Genomic DNA, 12,921 nt, shown 5'->3' with positions numbered 1-12,921 from the left:
AAAAGATCAAAAGGATAACGCCATGTTAAAGGAACTGGTCCCTCCTGTTTGGTGGGTGGGATTGCTATTTAAGGGACCCTCAGTTCCTGCCCCTTGCAAGGATTCTACCCCCAATGACTTTTTTTTTTTTTTTTTGCCAGTCCCAGGGCTTGGGCTCAGGGCCTAGGCACTGTTGCCTGGACTTTTTCTCAAGGATAGAGCTCCACCATTTGAGCCACAGCACCATTACTGGCTTTTTCTATGTATGTGGTACCAGGGAATAGAACCCAGGTCTTCTTGCTTGCTAGACAGGCACTATACCACTAGGCCAAACCCCCGGCCCCCTGCCAATAATTTAAAAAGTAAACATATATATGACATACAAACTCTCATCTTAAATTGAATTACGTCCTAAAATCTACGTGCCCGTGACTGCATATATATTCCCTTCTTGAATACTCATTTTGTTAAACATGACATTTGAAATATGTAAAAAAATCTGTTAATAAAATCTTTCAATAAAAAAAAGATAAAAAGTAAACATCAAAGGATAACCCCATGTGAAGAAACTAGCCCCCCATGTTTGGTGAGTGGGATTGACACAGGATAGTAATCTATAGAAACAGGATAGAGGCATTTTCCAGGATAAAATACGCTATCTGTCACTGAAACAACAATTGCAGCCCATGTGAATAGCAGAGAATACTGAACATGAGTGTTCAAACAGAACATAAGTAGGCATGCATAGCCATCCTGGGGCTCCCCCTTGGCTTTTAGGAGGACCTGACAGCACTCATTTCTGGTTAAGTTTTCTTTCCATACAACACTGCTTCAAGAAAAGCAGAGAGAAAAAAAAATTACCTGATGAGGGCCGGGAGTTTGGCCTAGTGGATAAAGTGCTTGCCTAGCATGCATGAAGACCAGGGTTCGATTCCTCGGTACCACATACATAGAGAAAAGCCAGAAGTGGTGCTGAGGCTCAAGTGGTAGAGCTCTAGCCTTGAGAAAGTCCAAGGACAGTGCTCAGGCCCTGAGTTCAAGCCCAGGACTGGCAAAAAAAAAAAAAATTACCTGATGTTAGTACAGAAATGATCTAGAATGAAAACATCACAGTCACCTCACCATCTTTATTCTCAGGTTCTATATCCTCACTAGGAAGCTCAAGGACCTGAGTTTAACCCCCAGGACTATTTAAAAAAGCAACAATAAATGCTGCATCGCTGGTGCTGAACAGTAGAGACTTTTTTTCTTGTTATAATTTACTAAAGAGTACAGTGGAACAACATTTTTCCAAGACTGGTAACAGTTTTTGTTTTGTGCCAGTTTTGGGCTGGAACGCGGGGCCACGTCCCCTTGCTTACCTTTTTCCGTGATGGCTGACACTCTACCACTTGAGCCAAACTTCCAGTTCTGGCTTTTACTAGTTAACAGAAGTCAAGACTCTCAAGCTGGGCACTGGTCGCTCATACCTGTGAGCTATTCAGGAAGGTAAGATCTAAGGATCATAGCTCAAAGCTAGCCTGATCAAGGAAGTCCATGAGACTTTTCTCTCCAACTAACCCACCAAAAAGCCAGACACAGAGCTGTGGCTCAAGAAGTAGAGTGCTAGCCTTGAGCGTAAAAGCTCAAGGTCAATACCCAGGCCCTGTGTTCAAATCTTAGCACCTGGATTCTATCCTAAGCACAGCAAGAGAGAAAACAAAAAGGGAGTAGTATGGTAGTGTACAACTCTCACTCTGGCACCAGAATCTGAGGCAAGAGCTCAAGGCTATCCTAGGCTGAAGGGAGACCTGACCTTTAAAAGAACTCAGCTGAGCCAGGGGCTAGTGGGTCAAGCCTGTAATCCTAGCACAAAGGAAATTGAGATATGAGGGTTGTAGTTTCTTTCCTGGGCAGGACAATGTGAGACTTTTTTTTTTTTTCTCTCAGTCTTGGGGCTTGAACTCTGGGCCTGGGTGCTGTATCTAAGCTCTTCAGCTCAAGGGTACCGCCCTACCCCTGTGCCTGGGCACTGACCCTGAGTTCTTCAGCTCAAGGCTACCACCCTACCCCTTGAGCCACAACGCCATTTCTGGTTTTCTGGTGGTTAACTGGAGATAATAGTCTCAAAGACTTTAGTGCCTAAGCTGGCTTTGAACCTCGAACCTCAGATCTCAGCCTCCTCAGTAGCTAGGATTATAGGCATGAGTCACTGTGCCTGGCTCTATGAGAGTCTTATCTCCAATTAACCCTCCAAAAAGCCAGAAGTAGAACTATGGCTAAAGTGGTAGAGTGGTAGCTTTGAGCAAAAAAAGCTCAGGGACAGCACTCAATCAAGCTCCGCTTCTAAAATATGAGAGATTTTACACAAACCCCATCTTACTTTATTCCATTTGTCTATACTGGGGTTTGAAGTCAGGGCCTCATGATTGTTAGACAAAAGCTTTAAGACTTGAGCCAAGTGAAAATACTGTTATACTAAGGGCTAGAAAAATGCAGCAATCTAGATATATTTTTGTTGTTGTTTTGTTGCTGCCAGTTCCAGGGCTTGTACTCAGGGCCTGAACACCATCCTTGGGTTTTCTCAAGGCTAGAGTTCTACCACTTGAGCTACAGCACCACTTCCAGCTTTTTCTATGTATGTGGTACCAGGGAATCGAACCTAGGTCTTCATGCATACTAGGCAAGCACTCTACCACTAGGCCAAACTCCCAGCCCCCATTTTTTTTTTTTTTTTTTTTTTTTTTTTTTTTTGGCTAACCCTGAGGCTTGAACACAGGACCTGGGCACTTTCCTTGGACACTTTTTGCTCAGGGTTAGCACTCTGCCACTTGAGCCACAGCACCACTTCTGGCTTTTTCTGTGTATTTAGTTCTGGGGAATCAAACCCAGTGTTTCATGCATGCTAAGTGAGCACTATACCCACAGGCCATGCTTCTGGCCCTCTTTTCTTGTTTTACTCCAGTCCTGGGGCTTGAACTCTGGGTCTAGGCTCTGTCCCGAGGTCCTTTTGCTCAAAGCTAGCACTCTACTACTTAAGCCACAGAACGACTTCTAGCTTTTCCTTTTTTTTTTTTTTTTGCTAAGTCCTGGGGGCTTGAACTCAGGGCCTAGGCAATCCCTGGGTTTCTTCTGTTCAAGACTAGATAGAACTCTACACAACTTGAGCCACAGCACCCCTTCTGGCCCCTTCTGGTTATGTGGTACTGAGGAATCGAACCCAGAACTTCATACATCCCAGGCAAGCACTCTATCACTAAGCCTTATTCCCAGCCTCTACTTGTGCCCTTTTCTGTGATTACTAAGAGGTAAGAGTCTCATGAACTCTCATCCCTGGGCTGGCTTTGAATCACAAGTCTCAGATCTCAGCCTCCTGAGTAGCTAGGACTGCAGACTTGAGCCACCAGTGCCTGGCTTTTTGTCTGCCTCTTATAAGGTGTCTGTGGTGACAGTAGGTCTGTAAGATTCAGGATGATCTCCAGACAGGACTCTTGGGTATCCAGTATCTAGTTAAGCACAATAAAGTCACCCTCAATTCTTCATATCACACAGGAACTAGAAAACACGAAGATTATGAGGAAGGAGGCAGCAATTCCCATTTCTGAGGCAAAGAACCTAGGATATGGCAAGGTGCTAGAAATTAGGATCTCTAGGGAAGAAGGTCCTGTTTGGTGGGTACTGGCAGGAAAACAGCCTGCCTGATCAATGGACAGTACCTGCTAGCAGATGGCTGGCCAAAAGGAAGAGCATCTTTAGGGTGGGGTTCTAGTCTCAGCAGATTAAGTTAATGAAATCAGGGGTTGGGGATTTAGCTCTGTGGAAAAGCCCTGGTCTGGCAAATGCAAGGCCCTGAGTTTGGTCTTCAGTTGGAGGGAGCTATAGAAGGCAATGAAATCAATGAAAAAAGGATTCAAACAGAAATGTAAGGTCTATGGTCATAGCGACTCAGGAGAATGAGAGAATTACTTGAGTCCAGAAATTGAAAGCCAGCCTAGGCAGCACAGCAAGACCCTATTTAAAAAGAAGAAGAAGAAGAAGAAGAAGAAGAAGAAGAAGAAGAAGAAGAAGAAGAAGAAGTAGTAGTAGTAGTAGTCGTCGTCGTCGTAGTAGTAGTAGTGGTGCTGTGGCTCAAGTTGTACAGCGCTAGTCTTGAGCTGAAGAGTTCAGGGACAGAGCCCAGCCCAGAGTTGAAGTTCCATGACAAACAGAAAAAAAAAAAAAAAAAAAGTTTGTGCTAGAGTGGAAACAAGCAAGGAAGGGATAGAGATAAGAGGAGGGGCCTAAGCTAGATATAGGGGCACAAGGGCCAGGTGTATGGCCTAGTGGTAAGAGTGCTTGCATAGCATGCATGAAGACCCAGGCTTGATTCCTTGGTACCACATACATTGAAAAAAAAAAAGCCAGAAATGGTGCTGTGGCTTAAGTGGTAGAGCACTAGTCCTGAGAAAGCCCATGACTAGCAAAAAAAAAAAAAAAGTAGGGGCACATGCCCATAATCTCAGTATTTGGGAAGCTAAGGCAGAGCCACACAATAATGAGATTTTTGGGGGGTGGGAAGGGGCAATTGTGGGGCTTGAACTCAAGTCCTGGGCACTGTCTCTGAGTCTTTTTGTGCTGAAGACTCTACCATTTGAGTCACAGTGCCACTTCTGTTTTTTGTTTTTGCTGTTTTGCCAGTCCTGGGCTTGAGCTCAGGGCCTGAGCACTGTCCTTGGACTTTCTCAAGACTAGAGCACTACCACTTTAGCCACAGCACCATTTCCAGCTTTTTCTGTGTATGTGGTACCAAGGAATTGAACCTGGGCCTTCATGCATGCTAGGTACGCACTCTTCCCACTAGGCCAAACTCCCGGCCCCTTCCTAAGCTCTTTTGCTCAAGGCTAGCACTCAACCACTTTAAGCCACTGCTCCACTTTCAGTTTTTGATGAGTTAACTGGAGCCACAGCACCAGTTCTGATTTTGTGGTGGTTAATTGGAGATGAGTCTCTCCGACTTTCATGCCCAGGCCGCCTTTGAGCTGAGATCCTCAGATCTCAACCTCCTGAATAGCTAGAATTGCAGGCACGAGCCACTACCACCCAGCAAAAGTACATTTCTTTCTTTTCTTTCCCCCTCTCTCTGTCTCTGTCTCTCTCTCTCTTTTTTGGGGGGGGTCAGTACTGGGGCTTGAACTCAGGGCCTGGGCACTGTCCACAAACAAAAAAAAAAAACAGAAGTGGGCTGGAAGTTTGGCCTAGTGGTAGAGTGCTTGCCTAGATGCAAAAGAAAAAAAAAAAAAAGAGCTGAGGAACAATGTCCAGGCCCTAAGTTCAAGCCCTACAATTAACAAGAACAAAGAGCTGAATAACTGGGCATTGGTGGCTCATGCCTGCATAATCCTAGCTACTTAGGAGACTGAGAGATATGAAGATCTTGGTTCAAGGCCAACCTGAGCAGGAAAGACTGCGAAACTCTATCTTAAATAAACTACCAAAAACAAACAAACAAACAAACAGAAATGGAGATATGGTTCAAGTTGTAGAGCACTAATTTTGAGCAAAAAAGCTGCGGGACAGTGCCTGAGCCCTGAGTCAAATCCCATGAGCGATATACACCACACACACACACACACACACACACACACACATACAGTGGATAGCTGGGTACTTTCGATAGCACCTGTAATCCTAGCTACTCAGGAGGCTGAGATCTGAGGATCAAGGTTCGAAGCCAGCCCAGGCACAAAAGGACCTGAGACTATTATCTCCAATTCTAGAAAATGGGAAGCGGAGTTTGGCTCAAGGGTAGAGTGGTAGCCTTGAATTGAAGAGCTCAGAGATACTGCCCAGGCCCAGGGGTAGGGCATTAGCCTTGAGCTACAGAGCTCAGGGACAGTGCCCGGGCCAAGTTCAAACCCTATGCTCTCCCCGCCCCCCGCAAAAAAAAAAGCTGACATGGTACTGTGACTCAAGTGGTAGAGTGCCATCCTTGATTGAAAAAGCTAAGCATGGGGCCAGGAGTTTGGCCGAGTGGTTAAAGTGCTTGCCTAGCATGCATGAAGACCCGGGTTCGATTCCTCGGTACCACATACATAGAAAAAAGAGCCGGAAGTGGTGCTGAGGCTCAAGTGGTAGAGCTCTTGCCTTGAGAAAGTCCAAGGACAGTGCTCAGGCCCTGAGCTCAAGCCCAGGACTGGAAAAAAAAAAAAAAAAAAGAAAAAGCTAAGCATTCAAGTTCCATGTTCAAGCCCCAGTACCATACACAAAGAGCTAAATGTGATGGTCCACATCTGTCACCTCAGCTACAGAGGAAGAAGAAGAGCTAGCCAGTACATGTGTCAAGTTAAAGCTCTGTTCCAGACCTCAAAAGCAAGTCTATGAGTATGCAATCTGCCCTGGCCTCAAGACCAAGGGGACCTGCAAAAACATGTCCTGGTGTCCCTGTATACTCAGACACTACTGGAGCAGCTATGCAGAGTGTGGTCTTTGGCAGATAAGGCACAATTCCCCTGGAAGAGGACTGGAGGTTTGGGAGACCCACCTCTTGGTATGCTACCAAGAGGAATTAGAGGGAAGGTCACACTCCATCTGATGATGTCTCCAGAAGTTTCTAAAAGCCAGGCACCAGGCAATAAGGGCTAGGCATCCTTGCAGGTGTCCTCTGTGGACCTCATCCCCCAGACCTGCAGGCTCTGCTGCAGGAACATCTGACCCACTGAGGTGCTTCTCAAAAGGGAACACGTAAAAAGCCAGCCACACTAAGAAGGTTCAGAAACACCAGTCAGACCTTCTTATATTTTCACAAACACAAAGTACAAGGCTGAAGGTGTGGCTGAGTGATGAACACTCGCCTACCAGGTACAAGGCCCTAGACTTCATCCTTAGCACCACCAAAAAAAGATTGGGACACCTGGTTTGAAAAGAATATATATTACTATTCCACCCTACTCAGTGAGGGGAAAGGCAATAATCATCCCACTTTATAGAAGAGGAAGCAGAAGCTACAGTGTAGTCTAGTGGTAGAATGCTTGCCTAGCATGTACATGGGATGGATTCCTTGGTACTACATACACAAATAAAGCCAGAAGTGGTGCGGTGGTTCAAGTGGCAGAGCACTAGCCTTGAGCAAAAGAAGCTCCAGGACAGTGCTCAAGCACTGAGTTCAAGTCCCAGAACTGACAAAAAAAAAATGGAGAAAGCAGATCGAAACAGATCAAATGAGGTTCTCCTCATGTCATTCAGCTAAGATAATGTCTACCATGCAACATAATTCCACTTGGTTACCCTGCTTTACTACAGGAGCTTTAAAGTCTTGGTTATGTCTTGGTCATGCTGAATGCAAGTTTCTATCATAGTGGTATACCACTAGTCTTTAGCAAAGAAGCTCAGGGATAGCACCCAGGCCCTGAGTTTGTTGTACGGTGAGAATACAGAAAAGCCCCATTTTGAAGGGTTCAGGAGAGCTGAAAGAAGTTACTTAGGCTCAGTCTCCTTACTTCAAATTAAAGCACCAGAACTAGTCCCCCCACCCCCCACCCTAAAAAAAGACTAGAATGGCTTTCTGTATTTGATCCCAGAGAACAAAAAGAACTAAGTGATGTCATGTACAAACCTCTCAAGACCAAGCATCTATGCTGGACACAATGGCACAAAATTGTGATCCCAGAATGAGATAGGCTAGGTAGGATTGGGGCACAGAATAAAAGGCCCATCTCTAAATGAATGCCCAAGACTCACTCCTGTAATCCTAGCTCCTAAGGAGGCTGAGGTCTGAGGATCTCGACTCAAAGCCAGCCTGGGCAGAAAGGTCCCCATGAAACTTTTACCTCCAATTAATCATTCAAAAACTAGAAGTGGAGCTGTGGCTCAAATAGTAGAGCTCCAACCTTGAGCACAAAGAGACTCAGAGATAGTGACCAGGCCCTGAATTCAAGCCCCACAAAACAAAACAAAACAACACTTGGGCCAGGAGTTTGGCCTAGTGGTAGAGTGCTTGCCCAGCATGCATGAAGACCAGGGTTCAATTCCTCAGTATCACATTCTAGAATAAGCCAGAAATGGTAGGGTTCCAGCTTTAAGAAAAACCCAAGGACAGTGCTCAGGCCGAGCTCAAGCCCAGGACTGGCAAAAAATAAAACAAAACAAAACCCTCATCTCAAAAATAAAATGCAAGGAGTTGGAAGCATGGGTGGTAGAGTGCCAGCCAATGAGTGAGAGCTCATTTATAGTGAGTTTGATACTAAGTTTGAGTCTCATAAAAAAAAAAAAAAAAAGCAAGACCCTGGGTTCAAACCTATTATAGAGGGAACAGAGCAATATCCTATGGCGTGTGTTCCAGGGTTGCCTAAGGAAGATGAGGGGTCTAGATAGGAAACCTATGCTAATCAGTAGTGTCATTCATCCTCACTCACAGTACCCAAACAGGTTGCCCAGGTTATCCACTGAATAAGGAGTTAGACCCTCATAGGGAAGAAAGCAGCCATGACAGTGAAAACAGCATTTCTAATTTGCCTAGCTAATCAGCTATTCCCTCCACTCCATAAGGAAACTAAAGACACTCAGATTAGTTCCACATTGTAACCGAAGCATCTAGGTAGAGTATACAAAGAGGCAGGAGAGAAGGGGAGGGAAAGGCGGAGCAAAAATAGCCTCACCAATGTCAGAAGTCACAGGATCTGGAAAAGTGCGACAATGTGTCGAAAGCAGAACCTCCCACACACACCAGGGAATGGGCACTAGGTGTCAATTCCTTCTTCTACCCCTTTTGATGACCCCTCACAGTGAACGGTCACTATCAAAGCATTAGATAGCTGCCCTGATTCAGGACTTTTTCTCTTTTCAGGAGAAAGTCTTTACTACTTCTACAGCCTAAATGGTATCCCTCAATGAAGCCAAAAGCAGAGTAGCCACTATCTCTGTTCTCCTTAATCTAGGTCAAAGGCTGGGGGAAGGGAATAGAGAGGAAGGAAATGAAGCCCACAGCTACAATTCTACTTCTGGAAAACCGTTTCCAGCCCTGGTTTTCGGGTTCTTACTTGAAGCTGGGTTTCCTCATTCCACTATTCCACCCCCTCCTCCCCTCACCCGCCACTTCCAACCACACCTTTCTGTGTGCTTAGGCTGCAACCACAGGCAGCCTTACCTGCCTGGGAGCTCGGGCCCAGAGTCTAGAGAGCCTGAAATCCCCTTTGGAGTTTACTGTCAGGACCCAGAAAATGACCTGGACCCATGCATGTTTCGCTGATGGGGAAGACTTTTCTTCAGCGGGAACCTGTGGACCCCAAGGAGGATGTCATGTCCGCCGTCCAGAGTCCGGGGACGCACAGGCACCCCCCCCCCCCCGGTTCAGAAACGCATGCAGGTGAGACAGCACCTGCGAGGGCCGCTTTGGGGTGGGGCTGGCTGGGGTCACTGGCGGAGGTGTGAAGGCAGACCTGAGAACTCACCCAGCCTCAGGGCCCGACACCCGGCCTTATGGACATACTTGTCGTCGTCCCCCCCCCCCCCCCCAAGTAGACAGACGACCGCTACTCACGGGTGAATTGACGCGAAAAGGAAGGGAGAGAATATGCCGGGCTACCGCCCGTGGGCAGGCAGGCAGACAGACAGGCAGGCAGGCAGGCAGGCAGGGCCGGACCCGAGGCCAGAGAAGGGCCTCGGGAGCGACTCAGGGGCTAGGCTGGAGGCCGAGGGGGCCAGGCAGGCAGGGCCCCAGACAGTGACCAGGATTAGGCAGGCCAGAGAGCAGCGCGGCTCACCTCGTCCTCCTTGTGGTTACGAATGCCGCGGACCAGGTCCTGCAGATTCTTGTCGAACATGCGGTCGATACTGCCCTTTACCATCTTGAGGGCCATCGCGGCGGCCCACGGGCTCTGGTCCCCGGAGAACCCCGGCCCGGAGCAGTCAAGAGGCCCGGGGACCGTGCCTGCCGCCGGCGGAACGCTGTGCTGCCGGCCACCGCGGTGGAGCACACGCCCAGGCCAGAGCGGCGGCGGAGTCGGGGAGCGGCGGCAGCTGCGGCGGCGGCGGCGGCAGCAGCGGGCAGGAGTCGCCACCCGCTGGACTAGGGCCCGGGCTCCCACTCCCGGCCGCTCGCAAATGGCGGACAAGATGGCGGCAGGTCAGCTGACAGCGGCCGCCGGGGTCTTAGGCGGCCCGCCCCCGGAAGCCCCGCCTTCCTAGAATCTCCGCCCTTCAAATTCGGTTTCCTTGACGACGACAGGCAACCCAATGTCAAGTCGGACACCGCCCTTTGGGCTACTCCGTTCCTCCCCTTCCTTTTCAGAGTCCTGTTCTCTCATTGGTCAGTATCTTACGGAACTCCACCCACTTCCTTATTCCGGGTTCTAACCACGCCCCTGAGAAACGGCAAGCCTGTTCCTCCCCAGGGCTAAGTGACATATGTGGGCGGGTTTTCGTGTGGGCGGAGCCAGCTGTGGGCGTGGCTCCACGTGGCGCTCATTCCTCAAGTTCCTGAAGAATCCTAGCTCCTCCTTTGCGAAATCGGAAAGGTGACGCTGCCTGAGAACCTCCAAATCCACGCGGTGGCGCGGTGGCGAACCAGTCTGTTTGGCCCCATTCAGTTTCACAAAATACACACACAACAGTATCAGAATTGATTTAAAAAGGAAGTTTTAGCTATATGTCCTCCACATTAAATATAAAAGTTGGGACTGTAGCTCATTGGTAGAGTGCTTTCTACTAAGACCCTGCATTTGATTGCCTACCACAAATTAAATACAATAAAATAGCCTGCCGAAGATGACATACTCTGATTGTTTTAACTACTTGGTTAGCTGAAACAGGAGGATTATTTAATCGCAGGAGTTTAGGCCCAGCCTTGAGCAACACCCAGAAACCCTGCCATTATAGTTTCTTTCCTGTTTTACTTTTGTGGGTCGTGGGGCTTGAACTCGAAGCCTGAGCACTGTCCTTGAGGTTTTTTCACTCAAGGTTAATGCTCTACCACTTTGAACCCCAGCACCACTTCTGATTTTCTGGTGGTTAATTGGAGATAAGTGTTTCATGGATTTTCCTGCCTGGGCTGGCTTCAAACTACAATTTTCAGACCTCAGCCTTCTGAGTATCTAGAATTAAGGTGTGTGCTCCAGCACCTTGCCATTTTTTTCTTTTCTTTTCTTTTCTTTGAGACAGGATCTCATTATATTGTTCAGGCTGGCCTCTGATTTATGATCCTCCTACCTCAGACTTTTTTTTTTTTTTTTTTTTTTTGCCAGTCCTGGTGCTTGAATTCAGGGCTTGGACACTGTCCCTGAGCTTCTTTTGCTCAAGGCTACCACTTGAGCCACATCACCACTTCCGGCTTTTTCTGTGTGTGTGGTTCTGAGAAATCAAACCCAGGGCTTTGTGTATGGTAGGCAGGTACTCTACCCCCTAGGCCATGCTCCTAGCCCCTAAGTTAGATTTTTGAATAACTGAGATTACATTCAGGCACTCCCCATCCCACTACCACCACCAGACCCTATCTCTAAAATAATTGAAGCTGCCAGGCATGGTAGCTCATGCCTGCAATTCTAGCTACTCAGGAGGCTAAGATCTGAGGATCGTGGTTCGAAGCCAGCCCAGGCACTAAAAAGTCTGTGACGGGGCTGGGAATTTGGCCTAGTGGTAGAGTGCTTGCCTAGCATGCACCAAGACCTGGGTTCAATTACTCAGTACCACATACACAGAAAAAAAGCCAGAAGTGGTGCTGTTGCTCAAGTGGCAGAGCACTAGCCTCAAGGAAAAAGCCCAAGGACAGTGCTCAGGCCCTGAGTTCAAGCCCCAGGACTGGAAAAAAAAAGCGAGAGCACAAGGACCTGAGTTCAAGTCCTACCACAAGCACACACATATATAAAAAACTGGGTCCTGGCCAGGAGTGTGACCTAGTGGTAGAGTGCCTGCCTAGATGCACAATGCCCTGGGTTTGATTCCTCTATCCCACATACACAGAAAAAGCCAGAAGTAGTGCTATATAGCTCAAGTGGTAGAGTACTAGCCTTGAGAAAGCTCAAGGACAGTGCCCAGACCCTGAGTTCAAGCCCCAGGACTGGCAACAAAACAAAACAAAAAAACAAAAACCTGAGTCTTGCTGGGTGCTGGTACTTTATGTTTGTAATCCTAGCTAATCAGAAGATTGAAAGCGAAGGATCACGGTTTGAAGCCAGTCTAGGCAGAAAAGTACAAGAGATTTTTATCTCCAATTAACCAGGAAAGGAGCTAAAAGTAGAGCTATGGCTCAAGTGGTTGAGTACTCATTTTGAGAAAAAAAAAAAAAAACTGAGGAAGAAGCCAAGCACAATGGCTCAAGCCTGTAATCCTAGCTACTCTGGAGGCTGAGATCTGAGGATCACAATTCAAAGCCAGCTGGGCCCTAAAGTCCATGAGACTCTTATCTCCAATTAATCACTAGAAAGCCAGAAGTGGGCCGTGGCTCAAGGAGTCAGGTGGTAGCCTTGAACTGAAGAGCTCAGGGACAGCATCCAGGCCTAGAGTTCAAGCCCCATGACTGACCAAAAAAAAAAAAAAAGAGCTCAGGCTCAGCACCCAGGCCTTCAGTTCAAGCTGCAGGATCAGCATTGAAAAGAAAAGTAATGGTATTGGAGGCATGACTCAGTCAGTTGAGCACCAGCCAATGAGCAAAGTGTCAGGTACTGAATTTGAGTCCAGGTCTCACAACAACAACAAAGAATAAGTCTTAAAGACTGCGTAATGATTCAAGGTGCTGCTAAAGAGAAAGCCACCCACTGCCTTGGCCTAAGATGCAATATTGAATGGGAACTCAGATGAGTGAATAATTAATTCACAACTCTATAGTCTGAAGGGTGCTGTTCAATATGGGAGCTGCCAGAGAAGCTGTCATTTAAACTGTGGGCAGTGATACTGAATAACTGAATGCAAAACTTTATTTAAAATTGAATATGGCATTATTAAAAGCACAACAAAAATAAAGACTTGGAAAAGATGTAAAGAAACTGGAAGCTG

The 12,921-nt window shown here is 47.3% G+C and overlaps 1 protein-coding gene across 2 annotated transcripts in view; it reads right to left on the bottom strand.

Moving 5' to 3' along the window:
* Nucleotides 1-10,038, bottom strand: part of Ap3d1 (adaptor related protein complex 3 subunit delta 1) — a 51,419-nt gene extending 41,381 nt beyond the window's left edge. The window contains exon 1 of one of the 2 annotated variants that reach the window (XM_090338840.1): nt 9,696-10,038. In XM_090338840.1, the coding sequence (XP_090194966.1) occupies nt 9,696-9,791 (96 nt within the window). In that variant the 5' untranslated portion in view covers nt 9,792-10,038. The remainder of the gene's footprint in view (nt 1-9,695) is intronic. The other variant, XM_090338830.1, reaches the window with a different exon arrangement.
* Between the last annotated feature and the right edge of the window lie 2,883 nt (nt 10,039-12,921).

This window comes from Megascapheus bottae, chromosome 1 (assembly GCF_031878675.1).
Source record: "Megascapheus bottae isolate mThoBot1 chromosome 1, mThoBot2.hap1, whole genome shotgun sequence".
NCBI classification, from domain to species: domain Eukaryota; kingdom Metazoa; phylum Chordata; class Mammalia; order Rodentia; family Geomyidae; genus Megascapheus; species Megascapheus bottae.
This window is presented reverse-complemented; position numbering and strand designations above follow the sequence as displayed.